Here is a 23,775-nt window from a genome sequence, read left to right on the forward strand (position 1 = left end):
ACATATTCCTAAGATCCCGATCTCGAACAGCCTTGCAAATTTTCTCGGTTCTTTATAAGTTTCGAAATACAGAGGTTCAAATTTATCCTTCTTGTACACTTGACATATGGGCGTAAAATCCAGTGTGAGGCGAAAATTTAGTTTATAAAGTTAGGTAGCACGGAGGAATATGCTTTAGCAAAGGGTTTCCGTTATCTTCAGAATTGTTCTGTGAACCCAGTGTTGACGCACATGCAAAATTTTTGTGAATGTAAATTCCGGTCTTAGGTGGAAAATCTTATAGTTTTGCGTTATTTCAATTTCGCATAAGTAGACATCAAAATTCTGACCAATTAATTTTCGTATGAGGAGCTGCTATAGCAGGGAAAAGATGGGAACCAGCGGAAAAATACTCCTATCGTAGCAGAAAGCAGGCGTATATGCTTCTGTTTAAAAGACTCTGGCTGAAAATTGGGGGTACCAGCTGCCTCATGCAATCTTCCTCGGCACTTTTAATTTTTTTTCCAAAAATTCTGGCAAGCGACCACATTCGCTCCTTTTTCTGCTCTGAGAGAAGGAGACAGTGGCAGAGTGGATGAGACAGAAAAGTAATAAATACTAGAAGATAGTAGACAGTGGTTGTGGTATGAAAGAGCGAAGAAAAAAATGGCAATACGAGAGAATGAGAGGGACACAGTGGCAGTGGAACACAACTGACTGTGACAGAGCAGTGGTAGGAAAAGTGTGAAGGAGACAGCGCCAGTAGGGTAAAAATAAAGAGGAGGAGAAAGTTGAAAAGGGTGAGAGTCAGTGATATAATCTGCCACAAAGTCTGCCACAGTGACAACGAGGTGAGGCAGAAGCAGTGGGAAGGAATGAATGAGATAGTAGCAGCAATAGAGAGCAAGATGGGGACAATGAGAGGAGACAGTAGTAGGAGGAGGAGGACAGGACGAAGGAGACTGCGGCTGTATGACAGGAACAGTGACAGTTAGAGACCCACAACGAGATAACGACTGTGAGCAGTGGTGAATGAGTGAGTGAGAGTGGGCAAGGGGAAGTGAATGGGTACGAGAGATTTACAGCGATGGACTAGTGGGTGTGAGCGAGTAACAGGTTGTGGAGCTTGTGGGAGCGATAGGGGAGATGCAAGATAAAAAAGAGCGTGAATTTGTTCGCATGCCAAAACTTTTGGGAACATTTTTAAAAGTGCTGAGAAAGATAAAATGAGCCACTGGTAACCCAGTATCCAGTCAGAGTCAAGTGTTGAGAATTATTTGTTTTTCTAAGTTTTGTTGCTATATGTTGTGCGAAATGTTTGTACTCGTATGTTCTATGAATTTTTTTGATAAGGCTGTATTAATCACTCTTTTCTCAGACAGTTGTTTCCTTTCCAACCATGGTGTATGTTTCCTAAGAACCTCAATAAATCTGAGGGAATCCCATGTAATCGTGGCCGGTTCGCGGATTTTGCTGCCCACCCCGCTACCATCCCCCCCCCCCCTCCACACACACCCACACACAAAAAATGGTTCAAATGGCTCTAAGCACTATGGGACGTAACATCTGAGGTCATCAGTCTCCTAGACTTAGAACTACTTAAACCTAACTAACCTAAGGACGTAACACACATTCATGCCGAGGCAGGATTCGAACCTGCGACCGTAGCAGCTCGGCCTCAGTGGCCGGTGGTTATTTTCGGCTCCAATTTAACCCCACTATTGAAACCGCTTAAAATACCGGTTTTTGAGATAACCGATTTGTAGTTTTTTATTATTGTCACATTCAATAATAAACGTAAACTTCGAAAAAAGATGGAAAATTTTACTGAAGGTGAAACAGTAGGTGATCACCACCGATATGGGGTTGAAGTTGTGGCAGAAATCGGTCTCATTTGTCTCCAGGAAGGACTGTGAAGGTGACGGCGTAAGAGAAGGTCACTCGTTGCCGAATTCTCCACATCGTCACTTTTGGATGGCATCATTTTCTCACTCTGAAGCAACCACAACACTAAGCGTTCAATTATTATCCCTTGTTTATAGCGCGCAAATAAAATTACACGTTTATCTATCAGATTAATCTGTTCTTCCAAGTAACACTGTGGATGATTTCTCCTTGTATGATCTCGCGAGTTCGTTATGCCTCCTCCCGCTTTTAACCTTTTAAAGCAAGTTCGTAGCTACCGCACTTTGTAAAATACACACATCATAAAAAGTTTTGCATCACCATAATTCGTGTTGTCTGTAGTTGAACCAAGCCTAGACGGTCAATACCGCCGTTCGATCGTGTCCGCATTGTTACTTTGTGCCAGGATGCCAGAATACGCTCTCGACAAGGGAAGTGTCCAGACGTCTCGGAGTGAACCAAAGCGATGTTGTTCGGACATGGAGGAGATACAGAGAGACAAGAACTGTCGATGACATGCTTCGCCCAGGCCGACCAAGGGCTACGTCTGCGGTGGATGACCGCTACGTACGGATTATAGCTCGGAGGAACCCAGACAGCAGCGCCACAATGTTGGATAATGCTTTTCGTGCAGCCGCAGGTCGTCGTGTTACGACTCAATCTGTGCGCAATGTGGTTAGCACACTGGACTCGCATTCGGGAGGATGATGGTTCAATCCCGACTCCGGCCATCCTGATTTAGGTTTTCCGTGACTTCCGTAAATCGTTTCAGGCAAATGCCGGGATGGTTCCTTTGAAAGGGCACGGCCGATTTCCTTCCCAATCCTTCCCTAATGAACAAAGTAAGAGCATACGGACTATCAGATCAATTGTGTGATTGGATTGAGGAGTTCCTAGATAACAGAACGCAGCACGTCATTCTCAATGGAGAGAAGTCTTCCGAAGTAAGAGTGATTTCAGGTGTGCCGCAGGGGAGTGTCATAGGACCGTTGCTATTCACAATATACATAAATGACCTGGTGGATGACATCGGAAGTTCACTGAGGCTTTTTGCAGATGATGCTGTGGTGTATCGAGAGGTTGCAACAATGGAAAATTGTACTGAAATGCAGGAGGATCTGCAGCGAATTGACGCATGGTGCACGGAATGGCAATTGAATCTCAATGTAGCGAAGTGTAATGTGATGCGAATACATAGAAAGATAGGTCCCTTATCATTTAGCTACAAAATCGCAGGTCAGCAACTGGAAGCAGTTAATTCCATAAATTATCTGGGAGTACGCATTAGGAGTGATTTAAAATGGAATGATCATATAAAGTTGATCGTCGGTAAAGCAGATGCCAGACTGAGATTCATTGGAAGAATCCTAAGGAAATGCAATCCGACAACAAAGGAAGTAGGTTACAGTACGCTTGTTCGCCCAATGCTTGAATACTGCTCAGCAGTGTGGGATCCGCACCAGGTAGGGTTGATAGAAGAGATAGAGAAGATCCAACGGAGAGCAGCGCGCTTCGTTACAGGATCATTTAGTAATTGCGAAAGCGTTACGGAGATGATAGATAAACTCCAGTGGAAGACTCTGCAGGAGAGACGCTCAGTAGCTCGGTACGGGCTTTTGATGAAGTTTCGAGAACATACCTTCACCGAAGAGTCAAGCAGTATATTGCTCCCTCCTACGTATATCTCGCGAAGAGACCATGAGGATAAAATCAGAGAGATTAGAGCCCACACAGAAGCATACCGACAATCCTTCTTTCCACGTACAATACGAGACTGGAATAGAAGGGAGAACCGATAGAGGTACTCAGGGTACCCTCCGCCACACACCGTCAGGTGGCTTGCGGAGTACGGATGTAGATGTAGATGTAGATGTAACCCGAGCTTGCGCTTCGTCTCTAATGACCTCGTTGTCGACGGGACGTTAAACACTAACCACCACCACCACCATCTGTGCGCAGTAGGCTGCATGATGCGCAACTTCACTCCCGACGTCCATGGCGAGGTCCGTCTTTGAAAACCACAACGCCATGCAGCGCGGTACAGATCAACAATATGCCTAATGGCCTGCTCAGGACTGGCATCATGTTCTCTTCACGGATGAGTGTCGCATATGCCTTCAACCAGACAATCGTCGGAGACGTATTTGGAGGCAACCCGGTCAGGCTGAACGCCTTAGACACACTGTACAGCGAATGCAGCAAGATGGAGGTTCCCTGATGTTCGAGGTGTCACTATGTGGGGCCGACGTAGTCCGCTGGTGGTCATGGAAGGCGCATTAACGGCTGTACGATACGTGAACGCCATCCTCCGACTGATAGTGCAAGCGTATCTCCAGCGTATTGGCGAGGCATTCGTCTTCATGGACGACAATTCGCGCTTCCATCGTGTACATCTTGTGAATGACTTCCTTCAGGAGAACAACATCGCTCGACTAGAGTGGCCAGCATGTTCTTCAGACATGAACACAATCGAACTTACCTGGGACAGATTAAAAAGGGCTGTTTATGGACGACGTGACGCACAAACCACTCCTAGGGATCTACGCCGAGTCGCCGTTGAGCAGTGGGACAATCTAGAGTGCCTTGATGAAGTTGTGGATAGTATGTCACGACGAATACAGGAGTGCATCGATGCAAGAGGATGTGCTACTGGTTATCAGAGGTACCGGTGTGTACAGCAAGGACCACCACCTCTGAAGGTCTCACTGTATGGTGGTGCAACATGCAATGTATGGTTTTCATCAGTAACAAAAAGGGCAGAAATGATGTTAAGGTTGATCTCTATTCCAATTTTCTGTACAGGTTCTGGAACATTCGGGACAGAAGTAATGCAATACTTTTTTTGATGTGTGTACTTCCTAACTAGGTATGCTGCCATTCTCCAACAGCTGATATCCGAGGACGACAGCAAGAAACTACCTCCCAGACCACGTGGGGGCAAGTCTTGCACATTGCACATACACGGGTACCATCTAATAGCACATGCAACACGTCAACAGTTACGAAATATCAAACATGTTCTAATGAGATGGGGTTATTGCTGATGGCGTTGTTATTAAAACAATGCTGTCTAGTTCAAATGGCTCTAAGCACTGTGGGACTTAACATCTGAAGTCATCAGTCCCCTAGACTCAGAACTACTTAAACCTAACTAACCTAAGGACATCACACATATCCATGCCCGAGGCAGGATTCGAACCTACGACCGTACGAGCAGCGTGGTTCCGGACTGAAGCACCTAGAACCGCTCGGCCACAGCGGCCGGCTAGTGCTGAGTGCTTTTCCCAATTTCTACAATAACCCAATATTTATAAGCAATGGAAATTTTATGAGTAATGCATATATTATTTGTTTAAAGAAATGTTTTATTTGAAAATCAAAAATTTTAGCACTGCTACTGTGACAAGTTGATATGATGGTTTTTAATCTGTCATTGTTAAAAAATAGATTTAACTAGTTACATCCGAGACCACAGAAATACCGAAAAATACCGGTTATTGAGAACTAAAATAGCAGTGTCGATTTTAACCGATCGGTTTTTCCTTCCCTAAGTCTACATACATTTGAACCTGCTTTCTGTCGTCAAGCCTTATTTCTCCTCTACATTTTTTTTCCTCTGGCGATGCCATTACCAAACTGACCGTTCGGTGATGCCTCAGGTTGTATCCTATCAACTGATCTCTTCCTTCAGTAAAGCTGTGCCGTAACTTTCTTTTTTCTCCATTACAGTGTTATGGACAAACCATCAAGTTTCTGTTTCTTCGTTCCGAATATCTGCTTACTTCCTTTCCCGCTTACCTAGTATACAGACTGAATAACGTACGGCGCGTGGAACACTCGTGTCTCACTCGCTTCAAACACATTTCTTAATCTATAAATGCGGGTATGTCTTTCTTCAACTTATCTTCTACGTTAAGTTGTAGCGTTTGTACCTTTCCCTGTAACCCAGATTTACAATTCTCGAGGTTGGCTTCAACCAACTTAATCATTTTTCTGTAATTCGGTACTGCTGCATTTTGCGAGTACGGCCTACCAAACCGACGGTTGTCAACAAAAAATAATGTAAAGTAAACATCTTTACGAGATGGCAATGGTAGCTGAAATGAATGTTCTTGAAAGTTGGTAGGCGTAACTGAGTTTGTTGAAAATGATAAACGTTCATTAGAACTTTTCACTGCTTCGCAGCAGTTGGTGTTGCCTGTAGGTGGTGAAAACGGGTCAGAGAACATCATGGCTCTCAAAAGACCCGAAACTTCAGTTATTGTTTCAGGTGTACAGTTTATTCCGTCTGATCAATATCTTACATCATGCTAAACCTCCCCCGCATTTTCTAGCGGGTCTATTTGCTAACAACTGGTATATTATTGCGTATTGTTAATTCGCTAACCAGTATTACAAAAAGTGCTATCATCCGGTGGCTACAACTGAAATGCATGGAATGAGATACAAAGACGTTTACATATCTACGGTATGAAATAGCGTATTTATCTGCCGATACCGGGCAAGAGACTTTCAAATACTACGTCTGCCTGTACCGGAATCTACGTAATGGATGCACAAATGAAGGTTGTAGGCGCGAAGTTGAGACATATGGAAGTTTGGGTGTGGCCGTGAGTCGTGCACGGATAGCCAAATGGTATGACGACCGCACGAAACAAGCGAGAGAACCGCGTTCGAATCCTCGTCCGGCACTAATATTCATTGTTGTCGTTCCATTCTACAGCTGATGGTTGTCCTTATTAGCAATTGCGAATGCATTTAATCGATTACATATCTCTTGTTCTCTTGGAAAAATAAGTGAAATGGTGCGAATAAAGCATGCTAATTGCGTTTTTGTTAATTACACTGAAATTACATTATATCAAGCATTTTTACGGTGTGACTTTTCACGCCTTTTCGACGGATTTGTTGCAAATACATTTCTCGGGTTTGCCGTCAGATTGTATTGTGTAACTCGCACAATATTGCAACGATGCAACTGCTCGACGTCATCAGGTGGTGACACACTATATGATCAAAAGTATCCGGACACCTGGCTGAAAATGAATTACAAGTTCATGGCGCTGGAATTCAGTATGGTGTTGGCCCACCCTTAGCTTTCACGCTCGCAGGCATACTTTCAATGAGGTGCTGGAAGGTTTCTTGGGGGAAAGGCAGTCCATTCTTCACGGAGTGCTGCAATGAGAAGAGGTATCGATCTCAGGTGATGACGCCTGGCACGAAGTTGGCGTTCGAAAACATCCCAAAGGTGTTCTATAAGATTCAGGTCAGGACTCTGTGCAGGCCAGGCCATTGCAGGGATGTTAGTGTCGTGTAACCAGTCAGACACAGCCCATGGGTTATCAACAGGTGCTCGATCGTGTTGAAAGATAACAGTTGGAAACAAGAAGGTGCTTAAAACATCAATGTAGGCCTGTGCTGTGATAGTGCCACGCAAAACGACAATGGGTGCAAGCCCCCTCCATGAAAAACACGACCACACTATAACACCACTGTCTCCGAATTTTACTGCTGGCACTACAAACGCTGGTAGATGACGTTCACCGGGCATTCGCCATACCCACACCCTGCCAACGGATCGCCACATTGTGTACCGTGATTCGTCAATCCACAAAACATTTTTCCACTGTTCAATCGTCCAACGTTTACGCTCCTCACACCAAGCAAGGCGTCGTTTGGCATTTACCGACGTGATGTGCGGCTTAAGAGCAGCCGCTCCACCATGAAATCCAAGTTTTCTCACATCCTGCGTAACTGTCATAGTACTTGCAGAAGATCCTGATACAGTTTAGAATTTCTTTGTGATGGTCTGGATAGACGTCTATCTATTACACATTACGACCCTCTTCAACTGTCGCTGGTCTCTGTCAGTCAGTAGACGAGGTCGGCCTTTACGCTTTTGTGCTCTACGTGTCCCTCCACGTTCGCACTTCACTATCGCATCGGAAACAGTGGAGCTAGAGATGTATAGGAGTGTGGAAATCTCGCGTGACACCCAATCACCGGACTACGTCCGTGAGTTCCGCGGAGCGCCCCATTCTGTTCTCTCACGTCATCTACGAGGTGCATTCAAGTTCTAAGGCCTCCGATTTTTTTTCTCCGGACTGGAAAGAGATAGAAACATGCGCATTGTTTTAAAATGAGGCCGCGTTCATTGTGAATACGTCCCAGAGATGGCAGCACCGTACGGCAGATGGAATTTTACCGCCAGCGGCGAGAATGAGAACTGTTTTAAATACTTAAAATGGTGACGTTTTCCTTACTTGAACAGCGTGCAATCATTCGTTTTCTGAATTTGCGTGGTGTGAAACCAATTGAAATTAATCGACAGTTGAAGGAGACATGTGGTGATGGAGTTATGGATGTGTCGAAAGTGCGTTCGTGGGTGCGACAGTTTAATGAAGGCAGAACATCGTGTGACAACAAACCGAAACAACCTCGGGCTCGCACAAACCGGTCTGACGACATGATCGAGAAAGTGGAGAGAATTGTTTTGGGGGATTGCCGAATGACTGTTGAACAGATCGCCTCCAGAGTTGGCATTTCTGTGGGTTCTGTGCACACAATCCTGCATGACGACCTGAAAATGCGAAAAGTCTCATCCAGGTGGGTGCCGCGAATGCTGACGGATGACCACTTGGCTGCCCGTGTGGCACGTTGCCAAGCAATGTTGACGCGCAACGACAGCATGAATGGGACTTTCTTTTCGTCGGTTGTGACAGTGGATGAGACGTGGATGCCATTTTCAATCCAGAAACAAAGCGCCAGTCAGCTCAATTGAAGCACACAGATTCACGGCCACCAAAAAAATTTCGGGTAACCGCCAGTGCTGAAAAAATGATGGTGTCCATGTTCTGGGACAGCGAGAGCATACTTCTTACCCATTGCGTTCCAAAGGGCACTGCGGTAACAGGTGCATCCTACGTAAATGTTTTGAAGAACAAATTCCTTCCTGCACTGCAACAAAAACGTCCGGGAAGCGCAGCGCGTGTGCTGTTTCACCAAGACAACGCACCTGCACATCGAGCTAACGTTACGCAACAGTTTCTTCGTGATAACAGCTTTGAAGTGATTCCTCATGCTCCCTACTCACCTGACCTGGCTCTTAGTGACTTTTGGCTTTTTCCACCAATGAAAGACACTCTCCGTGGCCGCACATTCACCAGCCATGCTGCTATTGCCTCAGCGATTTTCCAGTGGTCAAAACAGAATCCTAAAGAAGCCTTTGCCGCTGCCATGGAATCATGGCGTCAGCGTTGTGAAAAATGTCCCGCGTTGCAACGCAAATACGGAGTGAGAACTTTCGTGGACGTTGGATAGGACAAAATTCTACTGTCAAGTGGCCTGCGAGGTTCCCCGATTCGATTCCTCTTGATTTCGAACTTTGGGAGCTATAAAAATGTAGTCTGTGACGAAGCACTAACTACGCAAGGCGATATGTGTCGTTGAATCTCCAGTGCATGCCCCACCATACCATCCACTGTAATTACATCTGTTCATCGTCCTTTCGAAAACGTTCTTAAATAAACAATAAAACCATTTTTGTGAAAAATAAATTTATGTTATGCGATTTGAGTGATTATGAATTCGCTGCTAGTAAATTATTTATTTCATTCACATGTGCACGAGACTGCATTGCCATGCCAAATAAGTCGTCAGATTGTATCGCACGTAACTGGTAACACAGTCATTAGGCTCTTACGTTCAACATGAAACGACATTTCGTTAAGAAGAATATTTATTTTGCGATGTACAGGTAGTCACTAAAGTAGTTTTGGTAAATTGCACAGTTCAGTGAATGTTTCCCATATGATATAATTTAGAGCAGTGTAGATAGAGTCAGTTGTCCGACAGCATGTATTTTACTTCTAAGCACACAGCCACATACAGGAAAAGATAGGTCAAATCTTCCTTCTAACATTCAGATATTTCAGACAGTGGTTGCTTTTTGTAGCATATAAGACCTCATTATTTTTTAGTAATGAACAGTTGGTTTCTCTGTTTCAGTTCACATAAATCTGGGAGGATACACAACTGTACAATTGGTTTCCCCAGCCCTTTGTGGAACGCTAGATTCTAGCCTATATCGTATTTCCATGTATAACATTCGTAGGTGAACCTGAATCTAGGGCATAAATTGGTCCTAGGGGAAATAAAGCTTTATTCTCGTAATGCGGTGCTACCTTACGGTATACAACTGCGCAGCCTGGCCCGAGATGCCTGCTTGGCAGGGTTTGCACCTAAAATGCCGTTTCCGGCCACCGCGCTCTTACATTCTAGGGTAATTCTCGAATTTTTGCTTTAGGTTTCAACGGCAACATTAGTAAATGCTACAGCACTATAATTTTGTCTTCTCAAGAGCTATCGAATGCAGTTGTAAAGAGTATACGGTTCCATTTAAAAAACGGACTTTCGTCAATATCTCCGTTGGCAACAGCGCTAAAAACATAAACCAAACAAAGACATGCGTGCTGCTCTACGCTCCAACATTTGCGGGAAACCGCGTTTCGATGTGTGTTACCGTTCACGAAATAAAAGGGGTGTTACGTGTTACGTGTAATACGGTAGCCCAAATAAACACTTTGTTTACATTGTTAATCTGGTTTCGTGTTCTGAATTACAGTAATTACTACATAATTAGATGTTGTTATGAAAGCTACAGTACTTTAGCGACAGTATGACAAACAGAGTTGTTACAGGTTTCAAACATAATACACTGAAGAGCCAGGGAAACTGGTACACTTGCGTAAGATCGCGTAAGACAGCGCAGTATCCTGCAGGGATGTCCATAAATCCGTAAGAGTACGATGGGGTGAAGATATCTTCTAAATAGCACGTTGCAAGGAATCCCAGGTATGCTCAATAATGTTCATGTCTGCTTAGTTTGGTGGCCATTGGAAGTGTTTAAACTCAGAATAGAGTTCCTGAAGGCACTCCGTACCAACTCTGGACGTGTGGGGTATCGTATTGTCCTGCTGGAATTGCTCAAGTCCGTCGGAATGCACAATGGACATGAATGGATGCAGCTGATCAGACAGGGTGCTTACGTACGTGTCACCTGCCAGAGTCGTATGTAGACATATCAGGTGTCCCATATCACTTTAACTACACACGCCCCACACCATTACAGAGCCTCCACCAGCTTGAACAGTCCTCTGCTGACATGCAGATTCCATGGAGTCTTGAGTTCGTCTCCATACCCGTACAAGTCTATCCTCTCGACACAATCTGAAACGAGACTCGTTCGATCTGGCAACATGTTTCCAGTCGTCAACAGTCGAATGTCGGTGTTGAAAGGCCCAGGAGAGACGTAAAACTTTGTGTCGTGCAGTCATCAAGAGTATACGAGTGGGCCTTCGGCTCCGAAAGCCCATATCGATGATGTTTCGTTGAATGGTTCGCACGCTGACATTGTTGATGGCCCAGCATTGAAATCTGCAGCAATTTGCGGAAGGATTGCACTTCTGTCACGTTGAACGATTCTCTTCAGTTGTCGTTGGTCTCGTTCCTGCAGGATCTTTTTCCGGGCGCAGTGATGTCGGAGATTTGATGTTTTACCGGATTTCTGATACTTACAGTACACTCGTGAAATGGTCATATGGGAAAATCTCCACTTCATCGCTGCCTCGGAGATACTGTGTCCCATTGTAGTTGCGCCGATTACAACACGTTCAAACTCACTTAAATCTTGAGAATCTGCCATTGTAGCAGCAGTAACCGATCTAACAACTGCGCCGGACACTTGTCTTATTCTTTATAGGCTTTGCCAACCGCAGCGCCGTATTCTGCATGTTTACACGTCTCTGTATTTGAATACGCGTGCCTATACCAGTTTCTTTGGCGTTATTACATTATATTTGTTATCTCTTTTGTTACTCGATTGTTCGTAAATGAAAAGTTCCCGTTGCAACTAAATGAACCGACAATACGTGTTCCTTCCAATGGATGGAAGTAATATTAGCGAGTGTTTCGACATGAAGTTGAAAATTACAGTAAAGAGCTCAAAAGGCGAAATTACATGTATGAGACCTATGTAACTACATAACAATTAATCGTACAATCCAAATTAGCTTCAAAATCGTATGAAAAATGAGCTGTTAAGCTTCATACTGTTTCCTAAGAATCTCAGTAATTCTGAGTGAATCCCATGTAATCATGGCCGGTTCGCGGGATTTTGCTGCCCACTCCGCAACCCCCCCCCCCCTCCCCCTTTCCGGCCAGACCGCTCCTTGCATTTTCACACAGTCAACCTTTTTCTCAATGTCATTCATACATGGCGTCTTATTTTCAAGTATCACACTTACTCATCCGTCTTTTTGGCTCGAATACGTATTTAAGACCAGAGTCAGGTAAGGGACACCAGTCACTGAAACAGAAATGAAAGGTGTGCAGTGTAACACATTTTGATTGATAACATCAAAATCAAGCAATCAACCAAAATTACTTATGTCACTCTCGGAGCATATAACTAAAATCTGTTCACTCTTTCTCGTTCCCGGAGCAGGTGTGAGATGCGGCGCGAGATCTTGTGATAGATTTTATTTTGATTTAGGCACAAAGTAAGCCTATACAGTGTGATGTTTAGCACCGTGTACAAATTCTAAGGACTGATCGATGACAGGATACGGAGCAACAAAGGTCTAATGAACTTATGTCCGTAAATGCATGGCTTCCATGCTAGAGGCCATTTAATCACTCATACGTTGTTACTTCTGCCAGTACCGCGAAAGGCAAAGGTCTCAAGTTCGAGCCTCGGTCCGGCACACAATTTTAATCTGCCAGGAAGTTTCATATCAGCGCACACTCCACTGCAGAGTGAAAATCTCATTCTGGTATCCAATTAATAGTTTCGTCAGATTGTTAAGTATGACCTCTACTCATATTATTTAGCAGGAACTATCTAATTCAATTTCACTACAAGGTAAACTACATCTGACAGCAATACATACTCCCCCACCAACTGTATTTATTCTATCCTTTCTGAACGCTGTTAGGTCGTTTGAAAATATTTCCGCTGAACTTATTTTCGCCTTTGCCAGCTTTCTGTACCTATAACTATTTGAGATTCAGTGCTTTCTATTTCTGTCAAACCGTCTTTGCAAACATAAAAGAGACTCTACACAATGCAAATATATGACTTACCACAAGAGTTTTGTTTAAGCACTGATGCATCTTTGCAGGATCTGAGGGAATACCTATTCCAAATCACTGAGACAGATGGATAACAAAAACCCAATATTATTCTTTTTGCGAGTAGAACTCTTACTGAATGTGAGCGATCAGATTCAGTAAGAGAGCTTGGGGCTCACCCCATAGTCTGGGCTTTTAAGAAATTCGGATATTATTTGTGGGGAAAACATACCAAAGTTTTCTGTGACCATGAAGTGCTTTCTTTTCTCTTGACATGAAAACTGCTGTCCAGAAAATATGGTGTTTTTATTTGCCAGAATTTAGTTTCAAGGTATTGTACGTCGAAGGTACACAGAACATAATTGCTGACACCTTTTCGAAGCTACCCCAAGGGTTAAATAAATTTTTAAAACTCACCAAACAAAACTCTGAACTCCGCATCCCACTTATGCAAGACAAAACATAACAACTACATCACGTAAAAATTTGCAACAGTCTAGAGCAATTGCAATATCCACGCTGGAAAAAGGTATGACTCAAACTACGTGAAGGAGATGAGGATAATAACTTAAAATTTTTTATGCTATTTATAAAGGTGTACTGTTTCACTGAAGTACATCTATTTTTACCTGCAAAGTCTGTAAATGAATTCATTCTTTACACTCAGAATGTATGGGATCATGATGGTGTTTCTAAATGCACCGATAAGATAAACATGTACTGCTACTTACTCAACAAGCGGCGCCGAATTCTCCGCGTAATTCGAAAATGTACTACATGTCAGAAGACCAAACACTCCAACAAATCAAAATTAACTGAACTATATCCAATAGTTCCCACAACACCTTTAAAATTAGTATCATAGGATGCTGCCGGTCCTTATAAAAAACAAAAGAGAGTCCTAAGTGTGTAATTGACTAATATGATTTTTTTTTCCAAGCGTGTTAAGTTGTATGCAGTGAGGCCAGTGACCACAGTTTCTGTTATTAGAAAAATTACAGATGACTATCTCTCGAGAGTAGGGAAGCCGCAGATACAGTTTAACTGGTAATGCATCGTACTTCTGGGAGGAATTCACGACCGCTAATAAAATAAAACACATACTCGCATCACGATTTCATACCATAGCAAACCCCAAAACAAAGGTGTTTAAGGAATCTATTAGATATGTACGCTGCTACACACTAAAGAAACATACAAAATGGCTCGAATTCGTCTCACCATTTCAGCAAATAATTAATAACTTACCACATAATTCGACAGGTTTTATACCAGCTGAGTTAATGTTTAAGAAATGAGAAATGTACGAGTGGGAAAGACCACTGCCTGAAGTACCTAAGGGAGATATGTCATCTGAATAAAAAATATGCCAAGCCTTGAGTAATCCCAGAGAAAAGCCCGAGTATAAAGACAAAAGTCTTCAGACAAAAGACTATGGTGTACTGTACAATTCCATATAGGACAAGAAGTAGTGTTGTGAATCAATCCAAAGTCTTCCAAAGACGGAAAACTTAACCGCAAATGGCAACTTTTATACACTGGCCCATTTGCAATTACACTAATCCCTCATCCAGGATCATGTAGACTAGCTCACCCTATAAATGAGAAGTAGAAGGGTCATTATCCACACAATGATCTAAAGGTATATGTACATGGAATGGAGCTGACAAAAGGTTAAACCGACTCATGAAGTTATTGTTCTATGTTATTGTGCTCAAGTGCAGTGAAAATATTTCACTATAAATTATGAAAGATATTCACTTGGTTTTGGGATAAGTTTCTCTATTGTTATTTATATTTGTGTAAACAGAAATACGCTAAGTCATTCGTTATTTAAAATTTTGTTTCTTGACAAGGCTGATGTGAAATACGTAATAAGCTGAATTTAATCACCGTGCTGCGAATTCACTACTAAAATGTATACACCTTCAACCACAAACTGATAAATGTGGTAGGGAAAAATTTATGATGTAGCATTGTGAGAGACGCAACGTGTAACTGCAGTAGAAAGCTCTGTCATGGGACGGTGTTTACGGCGCATGCGTGTAGGCAAAACGAGTCCAACACTGCTTAACACGCCAGACAGCTAACATTAGTATCTGTACACCAAGTAGAATATACCCGAAAGTTTATGAATATAAACTGATTACTGAAATAAATACTAAGGTCTGCATTGTAATAATAAAATAAATGTAAGGAAAGAGAACTGAGATAAGGAAATATTTGCATGGAAGAAAGAAACATGAACTACATATATACATATAATAGTAAACAGGAGCTATATCCCGCAATGAAAATCATAAATTAAGTACACTAAAGTACAATTATTACAGGGACTTTTAAGCAAATGACCTTAATAAATTTGTATGACGCAACGATGTTAAAATTTTATCTATAGTGCTGCAAACACTGGGAAAATAGTTTGTTACAAAACACAAAGAAGTGTTCACAGAGTAATTGTGCCTTTACTGCATGATATCTCAAAGCTACCCAATCGTCTTTTATTGTGTGCCTTTCTCCTGTTTCACTCAATATCTGTCTAATGCCCCCTTTGACACCTTCGGCAACTTCTGTTTCTTTCAATTTATCTAAATCTCACCTTCTTAATTTCCTACATGTCTGCAATTTCTTCAGTTATAATATGCAATAATTGTGTGCAGAGTCCACATCCATTTCTGGAAATGTTTTTCAGCTTAAAATCTTGTTTCGAAATATGTCTTACGATTATATAATCTATCTGAAACCTTACGATGTTTACAGTTCTCTTCCACATACACAACTTCTCTCATGATTCTTGAACCAAGTTTTAGCAATAATGTGCAAAATTCTGCCAGGCTGCTTCCCCTTAGGGCTACATCCCTTTCCCACAGTCGACGTTCTCTTACCTTTGTTCCTTCTCTTCATTTTCCTGCTGTCGAATTCATGTGCTTCACCACAATTTAATTTTCGTAATGACTCGACGTTCTTCAAATTCTAACTAAAAGTGACAGCGTCTCTGAGCCGATTCCCATCAACTGAGTGACATAGCGATCGAACTTGTTTAATTATTCAACAAAATTGACTTTAATCTGTTAACAGATCATGTACTTCTACCGACAACTGTGACGTAGTTGGAACTACCCTCTGTAAAGCATTTCAGAATGGTCTGCAAAGCTTGGGTGTAAATGTTGACACTACTCAGTGTTGATAGCTACAGGCAAAGTCCAAACGATTCATACCTTTAACAGCTGCCCAACTAATTAAATAAATTTCATCCACTTTTTTGCGCGACCTAAGTCCTTAGCAAGCACTTCGTAAGGAATCTCTTACATGTGCCATGACGAAGGTTAGAGTACCGCGCTATTACTATGAGTACCTGATAAGGGCGACGGATTAGTTTCTCTTCACGTGGACTTTTGAACTAACAAGTAGTCTAGTTCCCCACAATTCGCCGACCCACGCAAGGCTATGTAGTTGTAGATTACTGAAAAACCCAACTTCAGCGTGAGCATTTCTAATATTATTCTGCACAGAGTGAATTCCGCATAACTATGTCCAAGTAAACCTGCTCTAGTGGCGGATCAATCTCGTGGCAGTCATAGTGATGACACTCCTTAACTAGTTTTAAAGACATGACACGCATTTTCAGTTGTATTGGATTTTATTGATGTAATTATCGCAGTTACATAACGAACGTAATGAGAGTAAGGTCATCGCTATCACTTGCGTCCAACTTCGTCACTTCATGAGCAGCTTATCACTACGACAGAAGACTATGTTTGAATTACGCTAATGAAGACTATTTGTTTGCAATATGCTAATGAACTTATCCGAAATTGCAAAACTAAGAGAAATGATCAGTTAAGACGATACTTCGTCTCGACAAACGGAAATTATCTAATTTGATTATTTCAGACTCATATGCACTTAAGAACGAACAATGGAAACTGTGAAGTGTGGGTAATAACCAGTTGTCTATCATTGCGAAACACAGTTAAATGTGTAACAAACTGCCTCAATTATAGTTCCCGGCAAACTATTAATTATTGATTAAAGACCACGGGCAAATTCCCACTTTGTTGTGGTATGACTGTAATCACGTCTATCACTGCTGACAAATGTGATCTGTGATTTTGCAATGAAAACACAACCAGAGATACTGTACACGATGCGACATCTATGAACTGAAAGTCGAAGTATCAGCGTGGTCAGAGACTCGCTCTAACTGCAAATGGGTGTACCAGTTGAATGAGTTTTGCTAGTTGGCGAACCTATTTCCCAGGTCCTTGTATATGACGTCACAATCTAAACATTGCTCAGCTGTAGGAAGGTGTAGTGCTGTCGGAAGAGTGGTTGACGTTGGATTCACACTAGATTTCTTCGGGAAACTGAGTGTGTCTCCACAAATTTCACCACGGCGACCCGTTAGCAAGCCTGGCCTCGAGCGGAGAGTCGGACGACGGTGGACTTGCTCCGCCACCGCGAAAGAAATCGCGTACTTTGGACGCTACAATGCAGCAAGCAGCTAATGGCTGTGCGCAACGCAATGGAGTGTCCGAAGACCATTCCGATACTTTCAATCAACAAAACGGTGCCGAGATCTCGCCCGATGACAACGCTGTTAATGGAGGACCAAATGAGGAAATTACTCCGAAGATAATGGACAAGACCACTCAGGACATTGTGCGACTTATTGGGCAGCATTTGAAAACAATCGGGCTTGAGTATGTTTCACTCGAATTTATTTATTTACGCGTTTCTTAATTGCTGTGGTTGTAGTAACAGTTTAGTAATATGTTTATATAAGAAGGAGTTGGTAGTGGAGAATCTTCATTACTCATGTTTATTAGCTGACCTATAAGTGACCTTATTTAGGCAAGGTGTACGATGCATTCAACACAGCTGTTCGCCCAAGGTTTAGCTGTCAGCCTGCCTTTGTGTTGTCATCACACGAAAGGTTGACCCACCCTTGCGTTTGTTTACTGTGTTAATGTTTTTCACTGTTAGAAAGAAAGCCATTAAATGACTAGTGCATGAACTACATCAAGAAGAAAGAAAAAAATAGTATTACTAAATGTTGTAAACAGACAACTAGCCTCCAGTGTTAGCGAAAGATAACAACATCGATTTTTTTTTGTTTGACCAAATCTGGTGATATTTTGCGAAGTATTCCGTTGCATTTTGCTCGTTTTGTGCAAATAAGTTCAACGGACTGTTTATAATGTGGTGAAATTAAAAAAAAAAAATCGTTCCACGTAATGACGTTGCAGACTCTTATCCAAGATTGAGGATTTTTTTACAAAATTAACTTTACAAATCAATCGTTTCTAAATGACAGCGTAATAAATAGTTTGAAAGGTTATGAAAAGTATATTGTGAATTTGACACGAAAACGGCATAAATTTCATAGGCTGTGTAAGACGGACGAGACGGGACGGAATACAGAATTACATCCATGGAAGACAGTACATCAACGAAGACAGGTTATTTCATAGTAACTGTAAAAAAGAAAAATGTTACGTCCAATTCTTGAAATTGTCATTCTTTATTAGATGTTTCGAAGTTAAAGCGGAAATATTGTTCAGGATTCAGCGTTTATTTGTGCCATTTTTCCAACCTCAAAGAAAGAATAAACTTTTGTATTGTAATTTACAAAGAGATTTAATTTTTGAACGCACTTTTTAAGCCAAATAAAACATTGCTTTTTTTTAATGTTTTGCATTTGAAATATTTAACTTGAAGAAAATTTTCTGCTTTGTATTGTTTTATTGTGTGAGGAGATTGACAGGCACTGCTTTTCAGTATTGTTTCAAATATGGCATTTCTTGTAAACACTGTGTAAAACAGCAGCAAACAGGCAGGTTTACAATTTTATACTGTACCTGATATCATAATTATAATACATTTATCATCCATGTGTAATAATTATGTTTCATTTCTTGTTCAAGCTCAATCATTCTCCAACATCTCAGTCTTGAACAATTATAAATTTTATGAAGAAACAGATGTCTCTCATCAAATATGATACTTGGTTTTTGGTGAGGCTTAAGAAATAAATAGATGGATTTATCCTCACGCACTAAAACTATTAAAACATTGTCTTAAAGTATCGGACATGAGTCAGTATGAATATTTTTGAACACTTCTTTGAAGATAAATTAAACATCATTGTGTAATATTTTTGTAGTTATCTCTCATTACACCCTTTTTGTTTGGAAGCTGCTGGAAATGCAAAAATCATCTATACCCTCACACTGGCTTTGGTCAAGTGTCCCTTATTGACTGACATATTCCTGGTGCCCTGTAAAATTCGTTTGAGGTGCTAGTCCAAGTAATGTCCATGAAGTGGAATGTGTTTGGAAAGCTGTGTAACTTTCCTGTTTCACAATTCTTTACAAAAAAAAAAAAAAAAAAAAAAAAAAAAAAAAAAAAAAAAAAAAAAGATATTACTTTGGCTTATACAAAAGTTAATTGAATTTGTTACTTAAGGGACATAGCTGCAGTCCATTACCATTGGGTGTGAGTTACTTGTTATTTCTGGGTGTTTTGTGTGTAACTTTAACTCCTAGAATAATTCACTACACTCATGGTACCAATACTGTGCAGTGTACTTCTGAAAACAAAGTTCAGTGGTTGGTTTGTGGGATTATCTTTATTACCTTACTGGCCACAAAGCATAAATAAAAACAAATTTGCTCTAGTGCCAGTTGCATACATTCGTTGGTTGCCTACTACAAATGATCCTTTACAGAGTATTAACTATTGTTATTTGGTAAATTGCAGTACAAAGAAGTGTGGAATACTGCCGATAAATAGAGAGAATTTCAAATGAACAGCTTTTTTAATCTATAAAAGTGTCTAAGCTTCTATATGTTTAAAAAAATGTATATCGAAGCTATGGTTTTGCGGCAACAACATAATTACCACCATGAAAAATATAGAAAAGCTTTAGAATTTTAAGCTTGGTTCATTTATTGTTTCTCATTGACGCATATGCAGAATGGCAAAAATAAGGGCTATTCCTGCTGTTAAATTATGAAAGCACCAACAAATTCATTGCCTGAGAAGCATTTGTTAGTCAATATATTACTGAAAAATTTGTTTCAGAATGGTGTTTTCCTATAACATTTTGTTGTTGTAACATCCCGTATCCCTCATATGGTTCAGATGCAGTTTATTTGGAAAGAACGGTCTCCAAGTTAACAAATTATGGACATACATATTTTTTTTAGGTGGGCTGTTATTGTTGCCTATGTTTGGTTCTACTTTCAGAAGAAAACATTTGAGAAAGCAATGAACAATGTGTGAATGACTAAGAGTTATAGCCTGGCTCATGTTGGTATTCATTGTTATTTTCATCATCCACACTGTTCAGTGAATCCCATACAGAATGTGAACCATCATGGTTATGGAATGAGTCAAAATGTGGCTTACCGCATGGGTGGGATTTTTGATTAACTGCTGCTGTTTTCAAAATCAACAACTATGATTGACAAGCAGGCTTGACTCCTTGTTAGTCACTATAGACACACACCTTAAACAGTTACAAATTAACATGTTATATAATTAGCAGAAGAGACATTACTTTGTAAAACATGCTTCAGAAAACCACTGTAACTACACTTTCATAAGTTTGTGTTGATCGCTAGTAGTATAGACTAGTTTTTGAAAACATTTAATAGTTGATCCAGAAGCTAACTATTTCAATAAAATATGAAAAAATTGTTGACTTATGTATTCTCAACTACATTATTCCCTTGTGCAGTATATCCATATACTCCACAACATACTGTTTCAGTGCTAGCGGGTATTAAAAATGGATTTATATTGTTAGAAAGGGCCTACAGGATGAATTTGTCGTTTCCTTTGTGGTGAAATGTGTTAGTTGTTAAAGGTCAGTAGAGCTGAGGGCAGAAACAAATGGTGGTGGTATGCGAGAGAAAGAGAATTGATAATGAGGAACGACAGTTATAATCCTCAGAGCTAATATATTTAGAAGTTACAAATTGTGGTCAAAAATCATAAGAATTTTTCAGTTTTGTTTGGATGCTGCTATGTAGAAGTATAACAACTATATTTCTACACTGCATTCATGGGCTAGTATCAGTGGAGACAAATGTTTTGTACGTGGTTGGCCGTGTTTTGTGTGCACCTGAAATTTGTAGTTTTCTGCAGGCTTAAATTGCTCTGTAGGTGTTGTAAGAAATGACATGTGAACTGTTGTTGGATTGCAAGGGAAATGTTTTCAAAAAGAAATGTATTGTTTTCACAATACTTTCTGTTCACAGTTTAGGATAATATAAAGTAACAGCTGTTAATTTTTGTGTATCATGTGATACAGATGTCAGTGGGATAAATGTTCTTCCCTGTGTACTAGTATGTTGTTCACTGATTTGAACAATGCATGTTTCTCTACCTGCCAGCTACTGTGCCACTTCTGAGGAACATTGAGAGTGAGGGAAAATTCAATATTAGAGTAATGTTGGGAAATAGTAGACATAAAGACTTTTTTTTCTGGGTGTGATCTCCATAATACTCTGTCCTTCGCTAGAAGTTATTCACCCAAAAACAAAAGAACTGAGGTCATAAGCAACATATCATGTACTGTTTCCATCCATTGTCAAAAATTTGTGGTTAAAATGAAGTTAATACTGTATGTGGCTAAAAATAAAATAACAGTATAGACGAGGCATTGAATCACAGGCTGACGCAATAGAAAAGTCATCTAAAGTATTAAAGCTTTCAGTCAAAGTCCTTCTCCTGCTGCAGCAGAAAGAAAATGCACACCCACACCCTCATGACTCCCCCGCCCCCTTCTCTCTCTCTCTCTCTCTCTCTCTCTCTCTCTCTCTCTCTCTCTCTCTCTCTCTCTCTCTCTCTCTCTCTCTCTCTCTCCCCTCTCCCCCCCCCCTCTCCCCCCCCCTCTCCCTCCCCCCTCTCCCTCTTGAACTTTACATTGTTTGGGAAAAAATATATATATATTTCTGTGGCAAGCAATTTTCTTTCACACTTTTATAACTGTGTTTGTAGACATATTTCTGTGTAATGTCCAAGGCTTTTATTTATTCATCTTTGTATCCAGACTGACGACAACGTATTCTGGCACCTATCAATTTTCTGTTCCTTTCCGTATGAGACAGAAGATTAAATGCACTGTAAAGTGTTTTGCTGTGGCACAATAATCAGTTTCTGTTGTTAGTTTTTCATCAAATAGATTAGCTAGATGTCAAGAAATTGGGGACGTGATGTCAGTTGTATTGCTATAGACAGAGAACCATAAATTATAGGTATTCTACAGTTGATTATTTCTTGTAACATATTATTTGTTATTTTCTTTTCTATACATTTCCCCATCTGTTGTTTTTCCATAATAAACCTTTCTCATTAGCTGACTTTTTTGTCACCAAGCAAGTGTAGTATAGTGGGGGTAGTAGCACTACTGCCTGTTCTAACAGAATCTTGAGAGAGAGAAAGAGCAAGAACTGTATGATGATGACCAATACGTTAAAATTCTTTTTGGGTTGGTTCTTTTGAAAAAGACTTAGCCAGTGTTGTTTCCCACTTGTGTTCTATCTGAGATTACACTCAATTTCTAGAGACCTTATGGTTGACTGGATATTAAGCACTTTTTTAAAGCTTTATTTTCTGTGTGTGATTTGTGCCATAGAGGTGGATTAGTGCCAGAGTGGTGGAGGTTAACATATTCTCTATGAGGGCTGATGGATATAGTTCAGCATTGCAGTCCTCCATCCTTCTAAATTCGTAAAATTTACTAGCTTTATGGGAAGGTTTAATTTTGTGTACATGAGCCTTAGTATGTAATATGGCCAATAGCAAAAGCTGTAAATTAGTGTTTAAGATTCCCTTAAGTCATGTAAAGTGAAAAATGCAATGGTTTCTTCGATAAGCTGTTAGCCAACTCTTCCTTCCATGCACGTGAGCTGTTGCTCTTACTCTTGATGATGATCTTTCAGTTGCTGCTTCTTTTTTGTGAGGAACACGGAAAAAAATGATTATGTAAATGGTATCTGAAATCAAATGCCATGCATTTACTATTAGGAACCTACTAATATTTTTTTCAATATCTGTTTAGGTTAAATCATTAGAAACACAATATGATTTGCAGGTGTTACTGAATGTGGGTATTTTTATTTTCATGCCATTCATTACAATACGGAATACACTTTACTTGGTTTATGTTTCTTAAACAGTACATTTTGTGGAGATGTATGTCTTTCTTTTAATGTTATACTGTGGTGGGTATACTGTGAGGCAAAGTAAAGATTTCAGCATTTTATGACACAGAATGTATCTTTCACAAAACGTTTCAGAATAATTGCTTTCAGGAATTTGTAAGTATAACTCAAATTTTGTTACTTCAGGTGCATATTTTTTAAAAATCTATGTTGTTTTCATCTGTCATGGGTAGATTGTCACATTTACAGTTATTCAGTCCATTATTTCTCATTAAATGGGAATCACCTGTTTAAGGTATCAGCGTAGGCTATAATTGTCTCATAATGAGGTGGTGTTCTGTCTGTAATGACAACGTTGTTAAGCTTACAACATATTCATTGCCTGGTAATGGTGACTTAATCCTTATGCACCTGAACATCAAGGTGATGTATTCTGAGTGTCTTATAATAAAAAGACAAACTGCGAGTGTGAGTTACTCAATTTGAAATAGTTAATCACAAATGTTCCCATTGGGATTGTTTTTAACACAAACCAGTGGTATCCATATTAATTGAAGTTAATGAAAGCTAAAAAAGATTTGGGGCT

At 40.6% G+C, this 23,775-nt stretch overlaps 1 protein-coding gene across 2 annotated transcripts in view; it reads left to right on the plus strand.

Annotated features, from left to right (window-relative positions):
- Window positions 1-17,212: 17,212 nt before the first annotated feature.
- The window catches only part of LOC126277904 (WD repeat-containing protein 26), a 146,247-nt gene continuing 139,684 nt past the window's right edge, over window positions 17,213-23,775 (plus strand). Inside the window, exon 1 of one of the 2 annotated variants that reach the window (XM_049977461.1) lies at window positions 17,213-17,717. In XM_049977461.1, the coding sequence (XP_049833418.1) occupies window positions 17,506-17,717 (212 nt within the window). In that variant the 5' untranslated portion in view covers window positions 17,213-17,505. The remainder of the gene's footprint in view (window positions 17,718-23,775) is intronic. The other variant, XM_049977462.1, reaches the window with a different exon arrangement.

This window comes from Schistocerca gregaria, chromosome 6, assembly GCF_023897955.1.
Source record: "Schistocerca gregaria isolate iqSchGreg1 chromosome 6, iqSchGreg1.2, whole genome shotgun sequence".
NCBI classification, from domain to species: domain Eukaryota; kingdom Metazoa; phylum Arthropoda; class Insecta; order Orthoptera; family Acrididae; genus Schistocerca; species Schistocerca gregaria.